General features: G+C 43.2%; 1 protein-coding gene and 1 pseudogene across 3 annotated transcripts in view; both read left to right on the top strand.

Annotated features, from left to right (window-relative positions):
• The window catches only part of ZZEF1 (zinc finger ZZ-type and EF-hand domain containing 1), a 114,735-nt gene that overhangs the window by 31,716 nt on the left and 58,845 nt on the right, over nt 1-24,174 (top strand). For 2 of the 3 annotated variants that reach the window (XM_068530079.1, XM_068530078.1), the window contains exons 9-21: nt 290-388; nt 4,283-4,374; nt 4,758-4,906; nt 9,388-9,499; nt 10,587-10,802; nt 12,406-12,506; nt 13,030-13,199; nt 13,781-13,914; nt 18,002-18,072; nt 19,048-19,162; nt 22,741-22,900; nt 23,841-23,962; nt 24,047-24,169. In XM_068530079.1, the coding sequence (XP_068386180.1) occupies nt 290-388; nt 4,283-4,374; nt 4,758-4,906; nt 9,388-9,499; nt 10,587-10,802; nt 12,406-12,506; nt 13,030-13,199; nt 13,781-13,914; nt 18,002-18,072; nt 19,048-19,162; nt 22,741-22,900; nt 23,841-23,962; nt 24,047-24,169 (1,664 nt within the window). The remainder of the gene's footprint in view (nt 1-289; nt 389-4,282; nt 4,375-4,757; nt 4,907-9,387; nt 9,500-10,586; nt 10,803-12,405; nt 12,507-13,029; nt 13,200-13,780; nt 13,915-18,001; nt 18,073-19,047; nt 19,163-22,740; nt 22,901-23,840; nt 23,963-24,046; nt 24,170-24,174) is intronic. The other variant, XM_068530080.1, reaches the window with a different exon arrangement.
• Nucleotides 772-1,465, top strand: LOC137754970 (etoposide-induced protein 2.4 homolog pseudogene; annotated as a pseudogene).

The following is a 24,174-nucleotide window of genomic DNA, read 5'->3' as shown; positions in this document are numbered from 1 at the left end:
TGTCTTATAATGCTCTTTGTTTCCAGCTAGTGGTTATTCTAGAATGATTCTCCTCAGAATTACTTAGGGACATAAGCTGTACTTTGTCTCTTTCAGGAAAGCAGAAAAGGATGGTGTCAACGTTTGTCTAATATTACTTCCTGTTTTAGCTTTTAAATGGGTAAATGTTTCCCGAGCAGTCTGGGTGTCCACAGGCTCTGCATTTGCACTGATGAGCATTCTAGTTTTCATTTTCTCATAGTGCCAGCTTCAGGCTGTCTCTTTCTCTCTCTTTCTTTTCTTTGATCAGGTAAACCTCTGCAGTTGACTCTTCAGGCCTGTGATGTCAAGGGAAAAGAAGAGAAGTCAGGACCTGAAAACCTCCTTGTAGAGCCGTGGACGAGGGACGGTGAGTGGTGGACCTGTCGGGTTTTAGTGAGTAGAAAGGGCCATGGTGCTCACTAGAGGCTGTGTGAAACCACACTGTGGTCTTCGAAACTTTCAAGATATGCAGTCTTCACTGCGATGTCCTTCAGTTGGCTTCAGTGGTTCCTGAACCATTTGCGTGATTTCTTTACTACAGCGTTGCCACCTGCTAGGTGTCAGGCACCTGTAACAACTTAAAAGTACTTGAGAGCCTTCAGTTTTGAAAAGCAAAGACTTCTCCTCTTGGAATATAAAAAGTTACCATTTTTAAGTTCAGATTGTCTTTCTGTTGTGTTATGTCAAAGTATTGAGAAACTCAGTGGATCAGTGCTAAAAACGTAGCTTAAGATGAGGGTATTTCTCCATATGGCTGCTCTGGCATTTGAAGTGTCTGGAAGGAAGCCTCACTCCTTGCCTGGCGTCAGTGTGGTGATTGCTGATGTGCTCTTCAGCACTGTGGCTCTTTTCCTCATCCAGGGAGTGTTTGTGAGTCTCTTCCTCATCCGTCGTGTTGGCCAGCTGGTTAGTCTCCTGCACATGTCCCCTTTCTACTCACTGTACTGCTTTGAATGTTGCCAGTTCAGAAGAGGACGTGGAATGTTCCAGCAGTTATCAAACATTGAAGGGAACTGGCCTTACCACTTTGGACTCGGTTTCCCCTTGGCTTTCGTCACAGCAGAACAGACCTTGTGCGTTCTCAGTAGTCGCCTCCTCTGTGTCCTGTTTCCTGTGGGCATTAGCACCAGTGAAGTAAAGACACCTGGGAAAACGTGCTTCACCAGTCACACCTCCTCCCGGTGGTCTTCTTAAGCCGTGACTGCCTCACGAGGCAGGCTTCGTGCAGTCCTCGCTGAGCAGCTCAGCCCCTGCAGACACATTTCCTCCCCCACATTCATCTCCTGCCACCCTGAGGGCCACCGCAGACCGCCCAGTCACCCGCCGTCCAAAGTGGGGTCGGGAGGAGGCGGTGGCAGCTCTTTGCCAGTTTCCCCCTCCCCACACTCAGGAAAGGCAAGACCACTCTACCAAAGGCCCCCTGCATTTTTCCTTTGCTCTCTGAAGAATTGGGATTTTTGTCTCTGGAGTATGTAAGGCAGAATCTTCTTAAAACCAGTGTATGGATTTTTTTTCATACTCTCATCATCATCTACTGAAAGGCCTCTCTTGTTCTATCTTACTTTTTTAAACTTTTATAACAATTTCAAATCATCTCCATCTAGTCTTTCTTTTTAAAGACTTTATTTTTTTTTAAGAGCAGTTTTAGGTTTACAACAAAACTGGAAGGAGGTACAGAGATTTCCCATATGCCCCCTGCCCCACACATGAGCAGAGCCTCCCGCATTATCCACATCACTCACCAGAGTGGTACATTTTTACGAAGGGTGAACCTACATTGACACATCGTGATCACCCAAAGTCCATAGCTTACTTTAGGCTTCACTCTTGATGTCTTCCATTCTGTGGGTTTGAACAAATGTATAATGACCTATATCCATCATTATAATACCATACATAGGGTGTTTTCATTGTCCTTAAAATCAGTCTGGATTTTTAACACCATTCTAAGTCTGAAAGCACCACAGGTTTTTCTGTAGCTATTGAAATGCATTTGCCAGCTCTTCTGCCTGGTCTGATTTGAATAGTTTGTTACTCTCCCTGTGTCTTATCCATCCACCTCTCCTCCCTGCCTTCCACCTAACCTTGCATGGATAAATTGCATAAACTAGTTGTAGTGTGTGGATTTGTTATTTTTGTTGCGTTTCTGATGAGCACCCAGGCGGGGTGTGACTGGGCGTGGGGAGGAGCCTTGGTTTCCCTTGGTCTCTCCGTTCACAACCGTCACTGTCTGTTTCTTGTAACTCAGGTTAGGATTCGGTCCTCTATAAAAAAATGAACCTGACGAGACAGGGAGGACAGAGGAAAGTCCTCACAGCTGGAACTGTGGGGTTTTGAGGAGTGATTTGTTTCTTCCCCTTACGGGGGCCAAAGCTCTTTTTCACTGCTACCTTTCAAGTTCCCCAGCTGCTGGGAAACACTGGACGTTCCCCCTTGCTGCACAGAGTGCCCGGAGAACCCGAACGTGGGCACTCCGAGGGCTGACCTCCTGTGAGTCACAGCCACGGGTCTGGCGTTTTAAAGGAGTGCAGGCTGCTGCCAATAGAACTGAAGGAGTAGGGTTATTAAATTCTTTACGTTTGAGATTGGTTATTTTCTTCTTGTCATTTTAAGAGAATAAATTGGGCAGGCGGGGCATGGTGTCCAAACAGTTGTAGCTTTAAAATATTATAGGTTAGACATATGAGCTGGTTTTTTACCAAGAAAAGGAAGCACAGAGGTTTTATTTATTTACTTTTTAAGCTTTGTTTGTTTAATGTATATATTTATTTGGGCCTTAAAATAATTGATGGCCATGTTATTTTAAAAGAGTCTGATTCTTTTGACTTAAATTATTGCTTCAGCTACTTTGAGACTAATGAAAACTGGCAGCTACTCCCAGGCAGCATTTCGGCCTTTACAGTAGGTTTGATTAGTTAGAGGCATCCAGACCTCCTAGAAAAGGTGACAGTTCAATAATTGGGATAGTTTTTAGTATTACTGTTAGTAGAATTGTGTGAATTTCTGGCCGTATGGCTTCTTAAAATTGTCTGTAGAATTACTATTTGATAGCATTAGGTCAATAATAGCTTCTCCCTGTGATTTAGTAAAGGTTCCTTTGGATTTAATTTTCTTGGTTTTGGTGAAAAATAATGCATATTGTCTTATGGAGATTTAACTTCACAAATTTTTGTTTTATTGAACTCAGTGTAATAAAATAAGCATGAAATTGGTTTTAGTCTTTTCATCTTGATAAGGCAGAGTGGTTGAAAGCAGTTCATGGTTTCGGGAAGAATGGGTGGTCAGGCTGATTTGAGTAAATGTGTAAGTTATATAATTTACAGAGGTTGGAAAGAGAAAAGCAGCCTTGGATTTAACAGACCTTTTTGTAAATTTTTAAAGGATAATTAACAACAGCAAAAGAGGTGAACCACAACTCTCATACAAATATAAAATGAACACATGTCAATCTTTTTATTTATCCCATTAATTACTGAGGGAACCAGTAAGATGTTACAAGCAGGTCAAAGGAGAACTCATTAATACACGTAGACCAGTAAGAATGCTGACATGAATCTACAGATGGTTGCAAAATTGGTCAGTCTTCATAAGGAATAATCAGCGATGTTCCTATAGACACAATTTTTATTTCTGTGGACAAGAATCTTTTGCATTACTGTTATTATTCTACAATTTACAGAGTTGTAAAATAGTTCAGAGACAAAGAAAGGTGGAGATGACCCAAAGAGTGCACTAAACAAACACCCAGCATTCTTTTTTTGCCCATTTCAAAGACTTTTACAGTCTTTCCTGACAGAGTATTCAAGAAACTATCTAATTCCTCTCTCAGCTTTTAAGCCTGCTTGCTTCTAACAGCCCAGCCAAACGTCAGTCATGGTTTTAGGAATGGTTCAGAAAGATGATTGATTGTCCAGTCTTTTGTTTCTTTGAATTAAAGTCACAGTCCTTATCAACTTTTTATTTCTTTATCGTTACCTCAGAGCCGAGCAGCCTGTATTGTTGAAAAGTTGAAAAGATTGTGCTCTGACCGAGTTATACCTGGACCATGATCTGTTACCTCGGTGTCTATCAGGGGGGTTGCTTCTGCCCAGAGGGGAATTCTTTTTCTAATTTTCTTCTTTCTTTTTCTAATTTTTATGAGAGAACCAGATAGACTAGATGCCCTCTGCCTCAAAGGATATGCTTTGGTTTTGTTGGTCTTAGTTCTTAGGGTTATTACAGGTGCCTCAGTCATCCTAACTTTAGTTTTTCCTTTTTGTAGGTTTTCTTACAGAGACTGGAAAAACCAGAGCAAGTATTATTTTTTCTACAGGAACTGAATCTGCCTTCCAAGTTACTCAGATCAGAATTATGGTAATTCTTATTCTGCCTTCTTTAGGAAATGTTACTACTATTTTTAAAAATAGGATTGTATTTCAGAGGTCCATGTCACTGGTTTTTCATTGACCATTTAGTGATTATTTATTCTGTGTCAGGCCTGTAGCAGAAGGCAAGGGCACAAAGATGAATAGATTGTTAAGTCTGTAAATGGTGTGAGTATAAGGATCAAGAAAAGTAAGGAATCATTTCTTGGGAAGCAGCTTTCTTACTTTTCCAGGACTTAATGTATTTGAAATCTCATTTTGTTGGTTTGATTTTTGCGTTAAGCTATTTGAATTTGACCATATTATTTGGGAACAAAATGGCCACAGAACTTTGGTCCCTTTGATGTACTTTATTTAGATCTCTATTTCCAGGTTCGACGTGGTGGCATTGGTGCCCAGTGTGGGTTGGTGTTTGCCTATAATTCATCTTCTGATAAATTTCATGCAGAAGAGCACTTCAAAAGATTTGAAAAATATGACAAATGGAAGCTTCAGGAATTCAGGCAATTTGTAAAAAGCAGGTAAGGAACAGAATAAAAATCTTTATAGTTAATAAGATTGTATACATTCTCTCATTGGTGAAGTATGTTTTCTTTATAGAAAAGTTGCCACTAACCCATCTTCAGTGGCCATGAGCATTCATTGCTTTCTGGCAGCACATGTGAAGACATATATTTTAATTTGTTCATAGTCTCTTACTCGGTCCCTTCTGTGACCAGGTGTACACATCTTCAAAATGGTTGGGTAATAATACCTGCCTGAATTGTGGGCAGCCTGAGGTCTCTAGTCTTATCTAGCCACTGGAAAATTTACCCAGGCCCCAGCTTCCCTCCTCCTATTTTTGTGTTTTTACCGAAAATATTTATTAAGCACCTACGATGTGCTAGGCCTGATGTTAGGTACTGAAGATACTGTAATGAGCAGATTGGCCCGTTCCCTGCTCTATAGAGCCTACTGTTTAGCTCAGAAGACAGATGATAAAGCCTACAGTGTCACAGTACTATAAATGCGAGGTAGGTAGGAGGGATAAGGTGCTCTGGGAGCATATGGCAGAGCACCTGACCTGATCAGGGAACGCTTCCTGGAGGAAGTGTTGAATATGGATGAGCTAAAGCTAATTAACTACTTGAAGAAGTGGAAGCAGAGTGTCCTGAGCAAAGAGCAGAGCAGAGTTGAGAGCTCAGGTGGGGTCTGGCGTACACAAGGGACTGACGAGCCCCATGTTGCTGAGGTGTGCCGTGAGTTGGAGAGTGGGGAGAGGTGAAGCTGGAGAGCTAGGGAAGGGTCAGGTCATTGAAGGCCCTTTTGTCTCTGTTTCACGGTTTAGACTTTATCTTGAAAGCCATGGGGGCAGGGGCAGGGAGCAGGGTGGAGTGTTTGCTGAGGAGCTTCAAGAAGAACGAGGAGAGCTCGCATTTGTGGTTTGGAAGTGCTGCTCTGGAGCCTGCTGTGTGAGGTGGGCTGGAGGAGAGCGAGCGGGGAGGCCAGATGAAGTGGGGGGAGGCTGTCACGGTCACCTGGGAAGCCAGAGTGTGGGTAACCTCAACTAGAGCAGCAACAGGAGCCATGGAGAGATGTGGACGATTGAAGAGACGGCTAGAAAGGAGAAGCAGCAGGACCTGGTGAGTGACTGATGTACAGCAGGAGAGAGAAGGAGGCTTAGGCCTCAGTGAGTCCTGGATTTTTGGCTCGCCAGAGGGGACATTGGTAGCGCCTTTTTCTGAGACAGAAAATACCTCGGGGAAAACAGGTTTGTGGGAAGATGATGAGCTCAGTTTTGGTCCTGTTGGATTTGAGGTTCTAGGAAGTCTCTGAGATATCCCACAGCTAGTTGGATAAACAGGTGAGGAACCTAGAAGAGATGTTGTCCTGAAGGCAGAGATATGAGAGACATTTCGGTGATAGTTTAAAATGAATTAGAAGAGATCATTCTGGAGGAGTGTGTGGGCTGGGAAGAACAGAGACTTTAGGTCAACATGCTGAGAGGCACCAGCATTTATGGGGCAGCAGAGAAAGGGAGGCTGAGAAAAACAGCCAGAGAAGCAGCAGGGAAGCCAGGGAAGTGTCCTCATGAAGCCAGGGGAAAATCGTGGTTAAAGAGGTAGGGAGTGGGCAACGGTGTTGGATGTTACCCCGGAGTCGGTGAGGTAAGTCTAGAAGTGGACTTGTTGGATTTAGCCACAGACGTCGTTGGTGACCTCTTGGACAGTGTTACCTCCCTAATTACTAGTAGCAAGTTAAAACTCATGCAGCTGAGCCCGAGACTTGCCCTTTTTGCTCCTGTATTTCACAGGTAATGGGGTGCTGGAGTTTTTACTATCACTGAGTACTGTACTACTAGGCTTTCATGTACGTATGAACCACCGATAATTGTGTGAAAATGCGGATTCTGAATCAGTGGTTCTGCCTGGGGCCTGAGACCTTATTTCTAACAAGCTCCCCGGCGACTCTGATGCTCCCCGACCACGGATCACACTTGGAATAACAAGGATCTAGAATAACTTCCTCTCTCTGCTGGACTTCCTTTGGTGGCATCCCTGACAAAGGGTCACTCAGCCTCCCTAGAATATCCTTAATGATGGAGAACTCACTGCACTTCAGTAACATATTCTATGTTTATTGAAATCTACACGTGTAATTTCAACTCTGTGGTCTTAATTTCAGCCCTCTAAATGAATTGAAACAAATCTGTCTCCCATCACGCATACATGCTTTTTAAAAAGATGCTTTTCTTTTTAAACAATAACTAGAGATTACACTTGTTTCTAAATAGCTGTGTCCCACTCCTGGGACATATTAATATAGGTTTTTTTTTTTTCCCTAAACCTGCTGTCAAACAAGATCTTTCACATCTTATGTAGGATGATTTTTTTTTTTGAACCTAAATGCAGGCTTATTTGCTAGTCCCTTGTTGATTTTAGCTCCTGGTTCCAGCCTGAACTACTCTGAAATCCTGATTTGCTTGGGCTACATATTATCAGTCCCTCTCCAGTTTGGAGATCAAAATGGTAATAGACATGTGTCTGTCTTCTTGCCTTTTTTTTTTTTTTGTCTGCCCTCTGGTCAGACATCGGTCAGTCAGCACACTCTGGGACCAGCTGTTTGGTTGCTGTACGTATTTAAGAGGACTGATACTTAGCTCTGTTTTCTCCACCCTGCCTGTGAGTTGGTGTAGTGAGCAAGGTTGCTTCTCCCCACTGTCTGACATCCTGCCAGCTCTCTGTATCTCAAGGATTTCCTTGATGACTCCCGAAGGGTGAATTGAAGAATCCTCAAACACACCATATTGATGAAAGTCATTGGCATGGTTTGGGGCTAAGACGGAATACCACCTGTCCCATTGGTTTTAGGGTTAACTACATCATGAAAGGTTTATGCTAAGAAAGACTTAATGGTAAGAAGAGAACGTTTTTTTCTCTCTGTTACAGAACCTACTCTGGGTCCTTTGTCTTTTTCTTCTTGCTGTTTTCTTCTTGTAAATCCCTGTGTTTGCTTATCCTATCCATACAGAATACTCATGTGTTGGCTAGCTTGTTAGCCGTATCACAGACTAAATAGTTTAAAGTTTTAGGAATGTTACTTGAAAAGACTGCCATTTTCTCCTTCTCAGTTATTTAATTCCTGAAAAGGAAGTACCATTCAAGTATCCAATTTTAAAAAGAAACAGGGGCTTCCCTGGTGGCGCAGTGGTTAAGAATCCGCCTGCTAACACAGGGGACACGGGTTCGAGCCCTGGTACGGGAAGATCCTACCTGCCACGGAGCAACTAAGCCCGTGCGCCACAACTACTGAGCCTGCGCTCTAGAGCCTGTGAGCCACAACTGCTGAGCCCGCATGCCACAACTACTGAAGCCCACGTGCCTAGAGTCTGTGCTCCGCAAGAGGAGAAGCCAATGCAATGAGAAGCCCGCGCACCGCAACAAACTGTAGCCCCCACTTGCCGCAACTAGAGAAAACCCGTGCGCAGCAACGAAGACCCAACGTAGCCAAAAATAAATAAATAAAATAAATAATTAAAAAAAAAAAAAGAAATGGCACACAGTTGTACTTCTTCAGCCTTTGGGTTGAAATGCTTCCCTGGAAGGACTTTTTTTTTTTTTTTTAGAGCAGTTTGCCTGTCCATCAGCTCACTTATTTATTTTTTTTTAATTAATTATTTATTTATTTATTTATTTTTGGCTGTGTTGGGTCTTCGTTTCTGTGCGAGGGCTTTCTCTAGTTGCAGCAAGTGGGGGCCACTCTTCATCGCAGTGTGCGGGCCTCTCACTATCGCGGCCTCTCTCGTGGCGGAGCACAAGCTCCAGACGCGCAGGCTCAGCAATTGTGGCTCACGGGCCTAGTCGCCCCGCAGCATGTGGGATCTTCCCAGACCATGGCTCGAACCCGTGTCCCCTGCATTGGCAGGCAGATTCTCAACCACTGCGCCACCAGGGAAGCCCAGGACTTCTTAAGTAATAGGGAAAAATCCTGAGGCCTGTGGAGGCTGAAGTTTTCCTTTTTTGGAGCTCCAGGATCTGAAAGCTCCTCAGCTTTTACCCTTCAGTTGTTGCAATTGTGAATCTCAGGCCAGTCGTACCTATGTTAGCCAGACCTAGGGAAAGAAAACTGAACCTGCCTCTCCTTTGGATTTTTCCAGAAGCACACACCAGCTGTTGCATTGTACCTTATTCCTGAGTATCGTCATCTCAGATGCCTTGACTTCAGGTCTCATTCTTCAGATAAGCCAGTTATCTAGAGAAGCAAACTTCCCTTAGTTCCCAGGTTATATATGGGACTAATAATAGTTCCCATTGCACAGATGAGGAGGCTGAGAAGTGGGGAGGATGTTATCACCAGCTCCCTCGTATGCTCAGAGAGGCACCACGTGCCACACCCCGTCCTCGATTGTTAACCGACAGGCCGTGTAAACAAGTTAAATGCCATTTAGGTGGTGCCTTATTCGTTAGACCCTTGAGAAGTTTAGGAATAGGAGAACATTTTGTGATTACCTTTGTGTTTACAGGATTGGTTGCCCGTCTGATAACCTTGGCGAGGATGATCCTATTGGCTGGTTTGAGCTGGAGGAAGAGTGGGATGAAGCAGATGTCAAGTTGCAACAGTGCAGGGTTGCCAAGGTAAGTATCAGTGAGGTGTGGCCTTTGCACACTTGCCCACTCCCCTCCTTTTGTACTGTGTTTATCAAGCAGTTATTGTGTGCCAGTCCTGTGCCAGCACTGGAACCCTGCAGGTGAGTCAGACGTGATCATGACCCTCACGGAGCTCCGAGTCTAGTGGGAGACACAGATGTATGAGACACTGTGATATGGGCTGATAAAGAGACACACGGGGCTGTTGCAGCCCGAAGGAACAATATTTACCCAGCCTGGAATTCACTAGGGAAGGCTTCCCAGGAAAGTTGGTGCGATGCCAAGTGTTGAAAGTTGATTAAGCTGTCATCTTTAGCCAGGCTGAGAGGTGTGGAGAAAGGCCTCTTAGGCTGAGGGAGCAGTAAGTCCACAGGCCTAAATGCAAGAGAGATGTCTTTCCGTAGCTATGAAAGAAACAATGATTATCTGGCTACTTAATTTTTTTTAACCTCCGTTGTGAATCTTGGTAAGAAGCTTAAATAAGAGAAACAAGAACTATCTTCAGGACTTGTACATAGTAGGTGCTCAGTAAATATTTACGCAGCTAAGTAGTGGATTCTGAAAGGCCCTCAACAAAGGAGCTTTCACTATAATAAGCAGAGAGTGTGCATAGAAGTTGGGCTTTGCAAATGGCTTTAGCTTTGAGCAGACAAGGCTGTGTCCTGGGCTCCCAGCACATGGATTACAGGTAAGTGGGGGCTTGGAGATGATCCCTTAGGGCAGTCATTGACTGTTTTCACCATATAGCTCTTGTCTTTTTCAAAATGACTGTGCCACAGAACAGACGTCCTTCTCTTATTCATCCTGTCTTATCCTGTTTTTGCCTTGAAGCAGGAATAGTGCCGTTTCTCATATTGTGATCTTTCCCCAAACCTGACTTCAGCGTTTGTATTGTCTCTTCCCTGTTTGTTGTAGATGCTGGACTTACACTTTGTGTCTCCAGTGCTAGGCATAGTGGTACCTCATTAATTATTAAAGTCACAGGAAGACCTGCCCAGAAAGGCCTTTATTTCCCTTTTGTCAGTACCTGGGGCTTCTAAGTCCTTCTCGTCACCTCTGTCTTGTCCTTTTCCAGTATTTGATGGTGAAGTTCCTCTGCACCCGCCAGGAGTCGGCAGAGCGCCTGGGAGTACAAGGCTTGAGCGTCAGTGGGTACCTCCGGCCCGCGAGGGCAGAAGCGGAGCAGAGCATCGTCCGTGCTCACTGCAGAAAGGGCGTGGAGGAGAGCGTCTGTGGGGCCACACTGCTTCTCAGGACCCTTCAGTTCATCCAGCAGCTCGCCCATGACCTGGTAGTGTTTCCTCAGTTGTTAGACCTCATTCCTTTGGGAAGAGTAACGACAGTGTCTGGGGAAAGGAACACCAGCCGGTGAAACCTGGCCCTGCTGAAGCCATGCAGTACGAATGAGGAGGGCAGGCATCGGGCTGCTGTGATGACGTTGGGAGGCCAAGGGGAGTGAGGCATTGGGCATTGATGGCGTCAGTCAGTGGCAGACGAAGTGGCATGTGGTCACCATCGTGAGGTTTCCTGGGATAGACCTGCATACAGATCTTAAAGAGCCCCAGCTTTGGTTGCCAGGGAGACAAAGCACATTTATGGGATTTATGTCTTCTTTAAGCCCTAGAATTATTCCTGAAGTGTAGGTGAATTCTGTTTGTTTACTAAAAGTACCAAAAATAATAACAGGATTTTTTTTTCAATTGAAATATAGTTGACTTACAGTATTAGTTTCATGGTAATCTGATCCATGCAAAGTTATTATAAAATATTGACTATATTCCCTGTATTGTACATTATATCCTTGTAACTTAAATTTTATTTTATACCTAGTAGTTTGTACCTCTTAATCTCTTTCACCTATTTTTGCCCTTCCCCACACTCCACTCCCCTCTGGTAACCACTAGTTTGTTCTCTGCATCTGTGAGTCTGTTTCTGCTTTGTTATATTTGTTTGTTTATTTCATTTTTTAGATTTCACATATAAGTGAAAACTTACAGTATTTGTCTTTCTCTGTCTGACTTATTTCATTAGGCATAATACCCTCCAGGTCCATCCATGTTGTCACAAATGGCAAAATTTCGTTCTACTTATGGCTGAATAATATTCCATTGTATACATATACCATATCTTCTTTATCCATTCATTTGTTGATGGACACTTAGGTTGCTTCCATATCTTGGCTATTGTAAATAATGCTGCTGTGAACATTGTGTTTTTGATACTGACTTCTACAGTCACTAATAAAAACACAGTGACAGTCTACTCAAAGAAAGGTTCTTGCAGCCATCACTACAGAGAACATGGCTTATCACTCAGGAATCCGGTGGAGCCCTCTCACGTGTGGTACGCAACAGTGTCTACTCTTGACCTGCATTCTGCTTCAGGGCACATTCAGAGGCTGGTGACTCAATTTGTATATGGATTGTTTGGTCTTTGTTACTGGAGCTCTCCTATCACAGCAGAAAATAGCAAATGAGAGGGAGATGCGTAGGAGTAGCAGAAGCGATCACAGCAGAATTGATCTTTCAGCCTACATGCAGGGAAGGGTCAAAGCATGCTGCAGGATGGTCCTGGACAATAACCATCGCCAAGTAAAGATTCACTTATGTTCCAGGTGTAGTATCTGTGAAGTCAAGGAGCTTCCATGGGGATGTGTGTGTTTATGTTACGTGTATATATACATTCACGTGCATATGTACACACACACGTATTTTAGAAAGTTTCACACCAAAAACAGTTGTTCACGGACTTTTTAGTTTAAGCATCAGTTATGTTGGAATTTTACACATGCGGAGCCACCTTATCCCTTAACAGTGAGAAGTAAATGAGCCATTACAATATTTCTCTAAATGCATTTTTCAATTTTATTTTTTCTGGTCTTTATTATTTTTTAGGTACAGCAGAAGGAAAGTGGCTTAAAATACAGATCTTTTCTGGACTTCGCGGGTCTTGATTTGCAGATCTTTTGGGATTTTTACAGTAAATTAAAGCAAAAGTAAGTCAGAATTTGTTACAAGATGATAATCGTATATTGATAAGCACAACTGAAAACACTGAGTTTTGCTGTTCTAAAAGGACAATTTTTTTCTTCCAAGATTTTTTACTTCCTACTAGTTTATACTGCTCTGATTCGAAAGATTTGGTTATTGTTGAAAATAAACATCTTACATTTCTACAAAGTGCTTTATTTGGGCAGTGTTTTTGCAAGCATTTTGTCATTTATATTACAACCTTATAATGATAAGCAGGTCAAGGATTATAGTATTCTCCTTATACTACTGAAGAAACAGAATCAGAGGTGCATTTCTTTACCCAGAGTGGGCACAGTCAGACAGGGTCTGTGTTTTCAGACTCTACCCAGTCCATTGTTCTTTCCTTTCCACCTTTCTGCCTCTGGTTGGCATTCTTTTTACTGAGCCTGATGCCTAGCGGGGAGAGCCCTTTGTAGATAGTTGTTTGGCTTGGAGGGTAAAAGCAACTTGCATTTTTGCTCTCTGACATTCTTTGTCTTTCTGTAGCCCAAGGGAAGAATGCATCTGTGCCCAAACCCTGCTTCTGCAGCTCCTCCAGAGCTGTTTCTCCGTGCTGCAAGGAGACGCGCCGGCCACCTCTGAGGACGCCAAGGCTCCAAGCATGAGCTGTAGGCGGGTAGAGGCCGCCAAGGAGCTCTACACACACCTATGTGATGGTAGGGATTGGGGTTCTTCTTTACTGTGACCCTGAGCTTGTAGCCTGCAGGGCCTTTTGCTTTAGAGAACAGGGGGTCCTCTGACCATGCAAACCCAGGAAAGGGTTTACATCTTTGGAAAATGAGTTTCCGTGATCCTCTTTTGAATCATTATTTGGAGTTCAGGATTTAGTCCCTCTTCAACGACTTCCTCCTGGTTTCTGATATACAGTTGTGTTATATTGAGAGTAATTGCTGTCACACTCCAGTCTTCACTTCAACTGAGACACGGGGATGAGGCTGATAGATTGAGGTGGGGAGATGATAATATTAATTGAGAATAAAACACGTGATCATCTGAAGTTATTTTTAAAGCTTCGCCAAGTTGTGTCTCAAAAGGACAGAAATAATGAAATAAAAGCTGGTACATAGAGTCTTTATTTTTGTTAAATGTAAACAAATAAAAAAATAATTTCTTTACACTGCCTAGCCTGTACAGAAGTATTTCTTTGCTCTGGTAGCGAGTTTATGGGCTAAAGCTGATATATATATTGCAAGTGAATAGGTGGGATATATTAAAGCTGATTATTCATTTTTATCAGTGGTGGATAGGGTGGATGGAGACTCTGCACCCATGGAAATATTGAAACAAGAAGTCAGGAATACCCTTCTTAATGGGGCTGCCGTCTTCTTTCCTGATCGACAGACCCGGCGGGACCATCTCTTCACCATGATGGTAATTATTTACGTTAAAAGTACGGATTCCATTCCAGAACTCTGTTGGGGTGAAACTTATTAGTCTTTGTTTTCTCTGAATATCCTCTCAGTTTCAGTTTCCTAAATGTGTATTTAATACTGTATGCAAAGTTTTGTGTGGGACACAGGTATCTAAGGACATAGCACTGTACTCAGGGTGGGGATGACAGATAATCCTGACCTCCGTTTTAGAACCCGTTGAATCACAAAGGGAGAGCTTAGTCTCCTTCAGCTTTATGACATGCCTACAACCAAGTGTTCTTTTTAACATTTTAACCTTTTATTTAATATTTATTTTTATTTATGTATTTATTTTGGGTCTTAGTTGTGGCACATGGGATCTTTCATTGCGGAGCGTGGGCTCATCGTGGCAGTGCGCGGGCTTCTCTCTAGTTGTGGTGCACAGGCTTCTCTCTGGTGGCGCACGGGCTCCAGAGTGTGTGGGCTCTGTAGCTGCGACACGAGGGCTCTCTAGTTGTGGCGCGTGGGCTTAGTTGCTTGTGGCATGTGGGATCTTAGTTCCCCGACCAGGGATCAAACCTTAGTCCCCTGCATTGGCAGGTGGATTCTTAACCACTGGACCATCAGGGAGGTTCCAACATTTTAACTTTTTTTTTTTTTTAATAAATTTATTTATTTATTTATTTATTTATTTGTGGCTGCATTAGGTCTTCGTTGCTGCATGCGGGCTTTCTTTAGTTGCGTCGAGTGGGGGCTACTCTTTCTTCTGGTGTGCGGGCTTCTCATTGTGGTGGCTTCTCTTGTTGTGGAGCACAGGCTCTAGGCACGCGAGCTTCAGTAGTTGCAGCACATGGGCTCAGTAGTTGTGGCTCACGAGCTCTAGAGCACAGGCTCAGTAGTTGTGGCGCACGGGCTTAGTTGCTCCGCGGCATGTGGGATCTTCCGAGACCAGGGCTCGAACCCGAGTCCCCTGCATTGGCAGGCGGATTCTTAACCACTGAGCCACCAGGGAAGCCCCTATTTTAACTTTTTATTATGGGAAAATCTAAATACAAAACTAGACTAAATAATACATATAATGAATCCCTCCAACCCCCTAAGTGTACTCATCACCTAGATTCAATAATTATAAACTTAGGCTAATCTTGTTTCATCTGTAATATACTTCACCCACTCCCACCCCTCTTTATTATTTCAAAGTAAATCCCTGACTTATTTTATTCATAAATATTTCAGTTTATATCTGTAAAGAAAATACAACCAAGTTTTAATCTTCCCGCCCAAAATTATGATTTATCCTGGGAATTCAAGGATGGTTTAACATTAGAAAATCAGTCAATGAAATCAGAGAGGAAAAAAATCATATTGATAAATGCAGAAAAAATTTTAATAAGATTAACTTCTGATGATGGTTCAAACAACAAAACCATTAGCAAACTTGATATAAAAGGGAAGTTCCTTAATCTCTTGGAGGGCATGTATCCAAAACCTACGATAAACAATGTACTGGTCTTTGGGACACTGACTCATCCCTTCCAAAATGAGGTATAAAACAAGGATGCTTACTGTCACTGCTTCTCTTTGATATTATATTAGAAGGCCTAGCCAGTGCTGTAGGACAAAGAAAAGAAATTTTAAAAATAACAATTAGAAAGAATAAAACAAATAATCATTATTTGTCTGTTTAGACAAACAACTATTAGAATTACTGAGAAGACTTTGATGAAGAAAACGAGATGCAGCATTTAAAAGGGCATTTCTGTATGTAACAACTAATTAGTAAATGCAATAAAAGTGCCCTGTCGGATGCATAAAGCCCCATAGAAACAAAAAAGGGAGTAAAAGAAGCATAAAATGTGGTCCCTGATGCCAAATGACTGCAGTCCAGTTGGGGGCACTGCCACAAGGAAAAACTGACCCTATATGCAATAGGTGTTTAGAGGAGAATTTTGTTCAGGTTAAGTGATGGAGGAAGGTTTCCGAGAGGAGGGAGGATCTTTGGTTGTTTTCAGCTGTCTGCAAAATTTGCATATCAGCTTGAGGGATCAGGTTTTTTTCTTCTAGTTTTATTGAGATATATTGACATACAGCATTGTATAAGTTTAAGGTGCACAGCATAATGACCTGACTTACATACATCATGAAATGATTATCACAATAAATTGGATGAACATCCATCATCTCATATAAATTAAAGAAATCTCAAAATTAAAGAAATGGAAAAACAATTTTTCTCCTTGTGATGAGAACTCTTAGGATTTACTCTCTTGACCTCTTTCATATATAACACACAGCAGTGTTAATCACATTTATCACGTTGTACGTTACATCCCTAGTATTTAGCTTATAACTAGAAGTTTGTACCTTTTGACTGCCTTCATCCAATTCCTCTGACCCCTGCCTCTGATCTCTTTTTCTATGAGTTTGTTTGTTTTTGAAGTATAATTGACCTACAGCACTACATTATTTCCTGTTATACAGCATAGTGATTCAATATTTCTGTACATTTCAAAATGATCACCACGATAAGTCTATTTTATGATATGTCACCATATGAAGATATTACATAGTTATTGACTATATTCTCCACACTGTGCATTTCATACCTGGGACTCATTTAATCTGCAGCTGGAAGTTTGTACCTCTTAATCTCCCTCATCTATTTCTTCCCTCCTTCCACCCCTCTCCCCTCTGGGAACCACCTGTTTCTGGGAACCATCTTTGTATCTATGACTTTGTTCCTGTTTCGTTATGTTTGTTCATTTGTTTTGTTTTTTAAATTCTACATATAAATGAAATCATACAATATTTGTCTTTCTCTGTGTGACTTATTTCACTTAGCATAATACCCTCTAGGTCCATCCATGTCACAAATGGCGAGATTTTATGGCTAATATTCATTCATCGTGTGTGTGTGTGTGTGTGTGTGTGTGTGTGTATATCTCACATCTTCTTTATCCGTTCATCTGTTGATGGGCACTTACGTTGCTTCCATATCTTGGCTATTGTAAATAATGCTGCAATGAATATAAGGGTGCATATATCTTTTCTAATTAGTGTTTTTGTTTTCTCTGGATAAATATCCAGGAGTGGAATTTGCTGGATCATATGGTAGTTCTGTTTTTAATTTTTTGAGCACCCTCAAAAGCCATTAGTTTTCTATAATGGCTGCACCGATTACATTCCCACCAACAGTGCACGAGGGGTTCCCTTTGGATCAGTTTTTACTTCGTGAGTTTTAACCTTTGACAGCGTCAGCTGACTCTGAATTGTGGAAGAATCTCTGTCCCACTTGTTTGCTGGAAGCACTTATCAGGCAGCTGAGCAAATGGTTTTTTTGTTAGCTCGTGTCCCACACAGAAAAATAGAGGACATGCGACCTCTTGAATGACATTGCTGTGTGTTAGTAAAGCAGCCCATTAACTTTTCCTTTGCCCATCTATCTGACAGCAGTGGTAAGGTCTATATTTTTTTTCCCTTCTCGTGCAAATGAATTAAACTGCTGTCATTTGTTGACCATATCTTATCTCTCCCGCCCTCTTGTGCCAGGCAGGGCCCCGGGTCTTAAATCCTCTGGAAATCTCCGCCAGTGCCTTGCATAGCAGTAGGTGTTCAACACATTTATTGAATTAAGAAAAAGAAAAAGTGCCCGCAGAGTAACCCATAGCCTCATCAGGGGATGTGATTCCTTCAACTGTCACTGTAGGCTGTTTGGACTTACACAGAGAAAGCTTAGATCCTGTTTAAAAAAACAAACAGAAAGCTCACAAGAAAGGCGCTCTGTCTCTGCCCCCTCCTCTTGGGATGGCCTGCCCAGGGATGAAAATAGACATCTTTTGGAAGTCACCTTCCTAACATTTGCATCAAGCTTTCCTGCAGGAAGGCTTGGAAATGTCAGCTTCCGCAGTGAACAGACGTACACCTGCCGTCTCTTGGTTCTGCTCCCTCTTCGCGCTAGGCCAGGTCTAAGTTGGGCCCGTCAGGTGGTGTGCTGACCCCGGCTTTCCCCATGTTTGGGGTCAGTGGGCCATGGCATTTTGTGCTGCTGTAGGGCTCTAGAATGTTGTGGAATAGATTTCCTGAATATGCAGTTTCTTGTGTTCTAGAAGAATGTCACCGAGCAGGAACACAAGCAGTCCCTGCAGCTCACTTTCCGCTCACTCTGCACGTATTTTAGGTAAGTTTACAGTTCTTTTCAGTAGTCCAGTATTTCAGATCTTTGCAGCGTTGTTTTCTTGAGCTCTCCCTTCCTTTCCTGTGCTTTTGGAGTAACCAAGTACTTCCCTCACTCAGCCAGGTTTCTAGAGTGAGGTATCAGTAGACTCAGAAGTGACCAAAACAGTGGTAGAATAATAGTCTTGTCAAGAGCTTGCTCCAAGTCCCAGTCACTGTAAGACACTTCAGAGTTGAACCCATGGGGAATCGCCTTGAATGCTTCAGTTTCTACATGAATTTTGAAGACAAAAACAGAAGCTGAAGGAGTTTGGAGTCCAGTCCTCAAGTCTAAAAACCCAGATACATTAAAGCCCAACTGCAGAGGCACAGAGTGGTAGTTTAGCAAAAACTGTGCTGGGAGGGGTGACATGGAGACCATTACCTGCTTTGACTCCCAAAGAAGCTCATGGGCCTGTAGGTTGCATTATTAGAGGTATATATAGACTCTTGAAGGAGGGAGGGGACTAAAAGCCTGAGCAACTGTCTGCAGGTCAGACTATACCTGGTACGGAGGCCGATTTAGAGGACTGTATAAAATGTCTTCAGAATCGAGCATCAAGGATGATGAAAGAGCCTGGGGCTCATGTGAAGAACCTTTGAAGACACAGGGAGTGTTTAGCCTGGATTGTCAGATTAGCAGTCATGAGGTTAGGTGTATTTCCTGTTGGTGGCCAAGGTGATTTATTCATTGTATTTATTCCCTGGAATCTCTTCTAAGGACTTGCAGATTTATGGGCCTGTGCTTACATAAGTACATGTGGACAGACAGTGGCACAGACCCAGCTGGAACCCTGGCCTTTTCCTGACCCAAACTCCTCACATCCCATAGAACTGACAGTGAAATCTTGCTAGGTTCCCTTTTGGAACCTTTTGAGATAGACAGCGTGAAAATCCCCTTCCTGAAACAAGGTGTCATGACTAATTTGTGTCCTTCCAGTGATAAGGATCCAGGCGGCCTTCTGCTGTTACCTGAGAAAGGCGACCTGGCCGACGTGGACATCGGTGAAGTGCTGGCGGCCATGAACACGCTGCTGTCTGTTGCCGCTCGAGAGGTAACTGATGCCGCGCTGTTTCCTGTGCCTCTTGCCTTTAGGAGACGGGGTGGGGCAGTCATGGCTCCTTCCCCTTTAGCCCTCATTTACAGCACGATTGTAACTTTGCCAGTGACTGTTACACACGTGCACAGAGGTTTCCCCGCCTGCCTTTGCTTCTAGTCAGCAGCTCCTGCAGATGAGCGAGAGGGTGCTTCCCTGCGCCTTGGTAGTCAGCCAGCAATAAATACCTGAAAGTGCTCAGTAAGACTCCCTTTGAAAAGGAGGAGTGGGTATTTACTGAGTGCCCTCGTGGTGTCAGTCAGCGAGCCCAGTGCATAGTCCTATATTTGTGGTGTGAATTCTGTGGAAAAAGCCTTTAACTTTTTTTAAAATTTAAGATTACTTAGCAAACCCACAGGCTAATCAAATCTGAAAAGATGGTCTCTTTTTTTCTGTGCTAATGATATTTTAAAGTTTTTTTCTTTTTTTTTTTTTTTAACATGAAGGATTTTGTTTCTCAAAATGTAGTCCATTTGTCACCTGGATCAGAATCGCCTGGTACATTGCGGCAAACATTTGGATTTCTAGGTCCCACCCCAAGCTACTGATTTAGAATCTCTGGGGGTAGGGCTTAAAACTCTGCATTGTATCAAGCACCCCCAGAGATTCTGAAGTAGCAGAAGCCCTGTAGTAGCAGACCAAGCACTGCCTCTCTGGATAAAATACAGGAACCAGGGAGTTAGAGGAGATGTTGTGGAGAGAGTGCAGACCACACCCTTGATGTGTTTAATGACGTGGCTGAACTTGTTGTCTTTAAATCTCTTATGTTTTTGTTGGTGCTTTGCTGTTTTCAGGTTGCTTCTAGAGCCGTGATTTAGTTCATTCCCAGCTGCCTGCGGTGGTAGGCCACTCAGCACTTACCCCCCCATTTGCTCACAGGGACCTTAGAGAGCTTTCAGTGTGCTGGGTTGTCATTTGTAGTGTGCTAGGTCACACTGGGCTGGCCACTATTTAGACCTAATATTAGTTTAAATTCAGGGTTATTTTTATTTTACTGTGATGCCTGTGTTCTTTAAGGTAATGTATTGACTTTATAAGCCTTAACTGTTTTTAATCAATGCTCTATTTTCTGCTGTCACATTAATGTTCTCTTTGGTTATTTTCTCCTTTCTGTCTTCTTTCCAGACCCATCTCTTGAGTCTCCCTTAAAAATCTTACTCCAGCCTACTGCCCATCAGTTTTTGCTCTGCCCTGGTTAGCCGTGTGTCATTCTCATCTGTTTTTATTTCTGCCATTTCCCACACTTGCCCTTTCTTCTGGAGCTCATCTAAATTCTGTGTTTCCCAGACCACTGAATTCTTATTTAAGTTCTACGTTCCCATCATCAGTGCCCCTGGGCAGAAGTCTCCAGTGTTCTCACTGGTTTTCGTGGGTGTTAATTCTGCCTCCTGCGTGAGTCGGTATGTGCTGGAGCCAGGACTAAAACACAGGCTATTCGACTCTTAGTATTGTCCCCTTTCCACTCGGTCAGGTGTGCTGTGAGTTGTACGTAGAGAGCGAGATAGCATTTGTCCAAGAGAATTCCTTATAATCTTCACTATTTGGAGATCACATGATTGTCTTTTCTTCCCTGTCACTTTCCTGTGATACAAAGGAAGTTAGAAACTTCACTGAACCTCCCAGGCCAGGGATCACTGCAGCCATTGAGATATTTCCTTGAATTATCTCTTTGAGTAAGAAACATTTATGGTTGTACTAAAGAAGAAGAGTTAGATTTAAAAAAACTTTTTTTCAAGGTGGTCAGAAATGTACCTAGTCTGAAAAATTTCTCGCAAGTCTGTTAATTCAGTAGAGATCCACTAAAAGCCTGCTATGTGCCGGGCCCTGTGCGAGGCACGGGGGTACAGTGCCAAAAGAGCACAGTCTTGAGGAGCAGGCAAACATGTGATCAGTTATAACACAGTAAGGGCCTAAAAGCATAGGTCTTGTGGGTACAGAAGAGCACACCTGACCCTATCTGGTGGGAGAAGGCAGTAGAGCTTGAGAAGGGCTTTTTGGAGGAGGTGGTGCTGGAGCTCCTTGTGAGCCCACGAACGGAGTCTGATCAGGCATAGAGGAAGGGGTGTTCTTAATCGAACGGCATAAGTAACAGGCCAGTGACAAGATGGGGAGGAGCAGGTATTTGAAGAGGAGAATGGTAACGGCCAGGCTTTGAACATGTTGGGTTTATGGTTCTGGTAGGACTTCAGGTGACAGTGTCTGGTTGGACCCTCAGGAGCTGAGTCAGTGCTGGAGATGGAGATTTGCAGTCATTCACCAGCAGGTGACAGTTGAAGCCATGAATGTCAATGTCCTCTCATCGCCTGTGGGCATCTGTGTAGAAAGGGCAGCCAGGAGAGTAAGAAGGAGAGGCAGGAAGAAAGTCAGGGGCCACAGAAGCTGAGAGAGGAGAGAGCTTCAAGTAGGACCGTGGTTGGCACAGCTACCAGGGCTGAGGTTCAGTGGGGAGGCTTTGCTCTCTAGGTGGCAACTAATGCCTTTGACGAATGGCTTCAACGAGTGGTGGGGGCAGGAGGGGTAGAATGGCAGGGAGGGGAAAGGCAAGCACAGCAGGTGTAGGCAACTTTTTCAAACGGAACACACGTACAAAAAATATGTATATTGATGGACAATTTAAAGAAACAACTATCCATTTTAAGAAGTGGAACATTACCAATGTTTTTGCAGTCTGCCCCCACTGCCCAGTGCCCTTGCATGGCTCACCTTCCTCCTTCCTTATCAGAGGTAGCCACCATTCTGAAATTTATGTTCATCATTTCCTTGTTTTTCTTTCTACTTATCCCTACATAGCAGGCTTGTTTTCCCTGGTTTTGGTCTTTAATGGAGTCAAGTGGCATACAGTCTTCTGGGACAAGTTTTTTTCACTCAACAGCATTTTTGAGATTCATGCATGTTGATGTATGTGCTGCAGTTCTCCCCCCCCACCACCCCCAACCCACTGGCACACAATATTCCCCTTATGAATCTGCCATAATTTATTTATCCATTTTACTTTGGAGGGATAGTTGGGTTTGTTTCCAATTCGGGGCATTTACATGGAAGTAATATATCTTGTGGTTTGTAGGTGCAAGAATTTATCCCTAGAGGTCATTTGACTCTTCAGAGAAACTGGAGAATAAAGATGATGGTTAGAGAGCCATTGTGGGATAAAGAATTGTCTTTTAAAATGGGAGAGATTTGATTGAAGGCTCAGGGGACGGAGCCGGAGAGAAAAGGAATTTTTGAAGATGTGTGTGTGAGAGAGAGAGAGAGAGAGAGAGAGAGAGGGAGAGAGGGGCGAGATAACCATGGCTAAGGTTCCTAAGGGGTGGAAGGGGGATGGCACGTGGAGTCCAAACCATCTGTAAAGGCTCTGAACAGCTGGAGGGCGAGAGGAGTTTTCATAATACCATCTTTCTTGGTCACTTTTGGGTTGAATATTCCCCACTTCTCTAGAATCTCTTTGTCTCTGACAGCTGCTCTCTTAGAGAACGCCCCTGGCTGTGTTCTGTGAATGGCCTGTTGTAAACACTTTCCATTTCTCTCCTCCCTTGTAGTGTGAGCTGTTGATGGTCGATGGGGCCCAAGGGGAGGTGGGCTCTGTGCTCTTCTCCCTGTTCTGGTCTGTCCAAGGCAGCCTGCTGTCCTGGTGCTACCTGCAGCTGAAGAGCACGGACTCTGGAGCCAAAGATCTTGCCGCTGACCTTATTGAAAAATGTGAGTTTGAGTACAAAATCCATGAAAACAGATAGATGTTGGGGTTTGACTCTGTGTGTGCTCTCTTCTTAGTACCTCATGCATAGAACAGAGTGTGTGTGGTTTTCATTTCATTATTACAAATCAGATCTGTTTTCAGGTTGTTATTTTCTTCTTAAGATGGAATTCTGTAGCATGTCTTTTTGCTCAGTTTCCTGTCTGAATGAAGTAGTATGCCTAAGTGTTTTTATTTTACGGTTGGGTAATTTCACGGCCTAAACATTGCCTCTGCGGTCATACAGCACTCTTAGATGATACTGTATTCTTCAGTAGAGTCTGTCTTCCCTGTTTTAATCAAATTATCCAAAAAAGAAAGTCTTGAACTTTAAAAATCAAAGGTACATGTGAGCACTTCTGTGATCTTTGCTGGTACTGAAAATATTCAGATTCATGTCCCATAAACCCACAGAAAATTATATGAAACCCAACAGGTTCTGAGAATTTGTATGTAGAAAAATCAGTTCCATCAAACTTGGTCTCAGCAGCCGTGTCAAAAATGCTTACAGTATTGAGTCTTGGCTCTTCAAGTTTGGCCTGCCATATGGCGTACCTAGAGACAGGCCCTTTGTAAACAAAGGGAGAGGCAGACCAGTAACTGGGTTGGTCAGCCATGTACCTTCACTTATAAAAGGGATATCTCCACCCCATTGAAAAGTAGCAAAGACAAAAAAAAAAAAAAAAAAAATCACTCACTTTAAAAGTAAACTTTTACTGAGATTTGCAGTGCTTTTCCCTCCCCGAGGAAAACGTTTGTATGACACTTAAATGGTCTCGTGGTCTTTCTGACAGGGAATTCCCTCCACAGCTTCTGTGACCCTCTCCAGCTTTGTCCTTGATGATGACCAAGCAAGTGATGTTTCTACCATATAAAATATTAATTATTTTCTTTATGTTTTGACAGATGTGGGACAGTTTCTGGCACGCATGAGAGTGATTTTGGAATCTCTTTTGTCACAGTATAGCGGGAAAACTGTAGTAGAAAAATTATGTAATTCGGTGTTTTCAATGGCAGCTCGTCAACTGGTAAGACAGTGGCAGCCATTTGTAAGGGGTGGGAGGGGGCAGAGTCTGAGGTGGACGCTAAGTGCTTCGTTCATCTTCCTGTAGGTGATCTTTCTGCTGGACTTTTGCACATTAGATATTTCACACTGCACGCTCTTGAGAGAGTTCAGTGCCCTGACAGAGCTGTTGAAGGAGCTCTGCAGTGACCCTGATGGAGGACTGAACAAGGTACC

Source organism: Eschrichtius robustus, chromosome 20 (genome assembly GCF_028021215.1).
Source record: "Eschrichtius robustus isolate mEscRob2 chromosome 20, mEscRob2.pri, whole genome shotgun sequence".
Classification (NCBI taxonomy): Eukaryota; Metazoa; Chordata; class Mammalia; order Artiodactyla; family Eschrichtiidae; genus Eschrichtius; species Eschrichtius robustus.
Note: the sequence above shows the minus strand (reverse complement) of the source record. Positions and strands in the feature narration are given on the sequence as shown.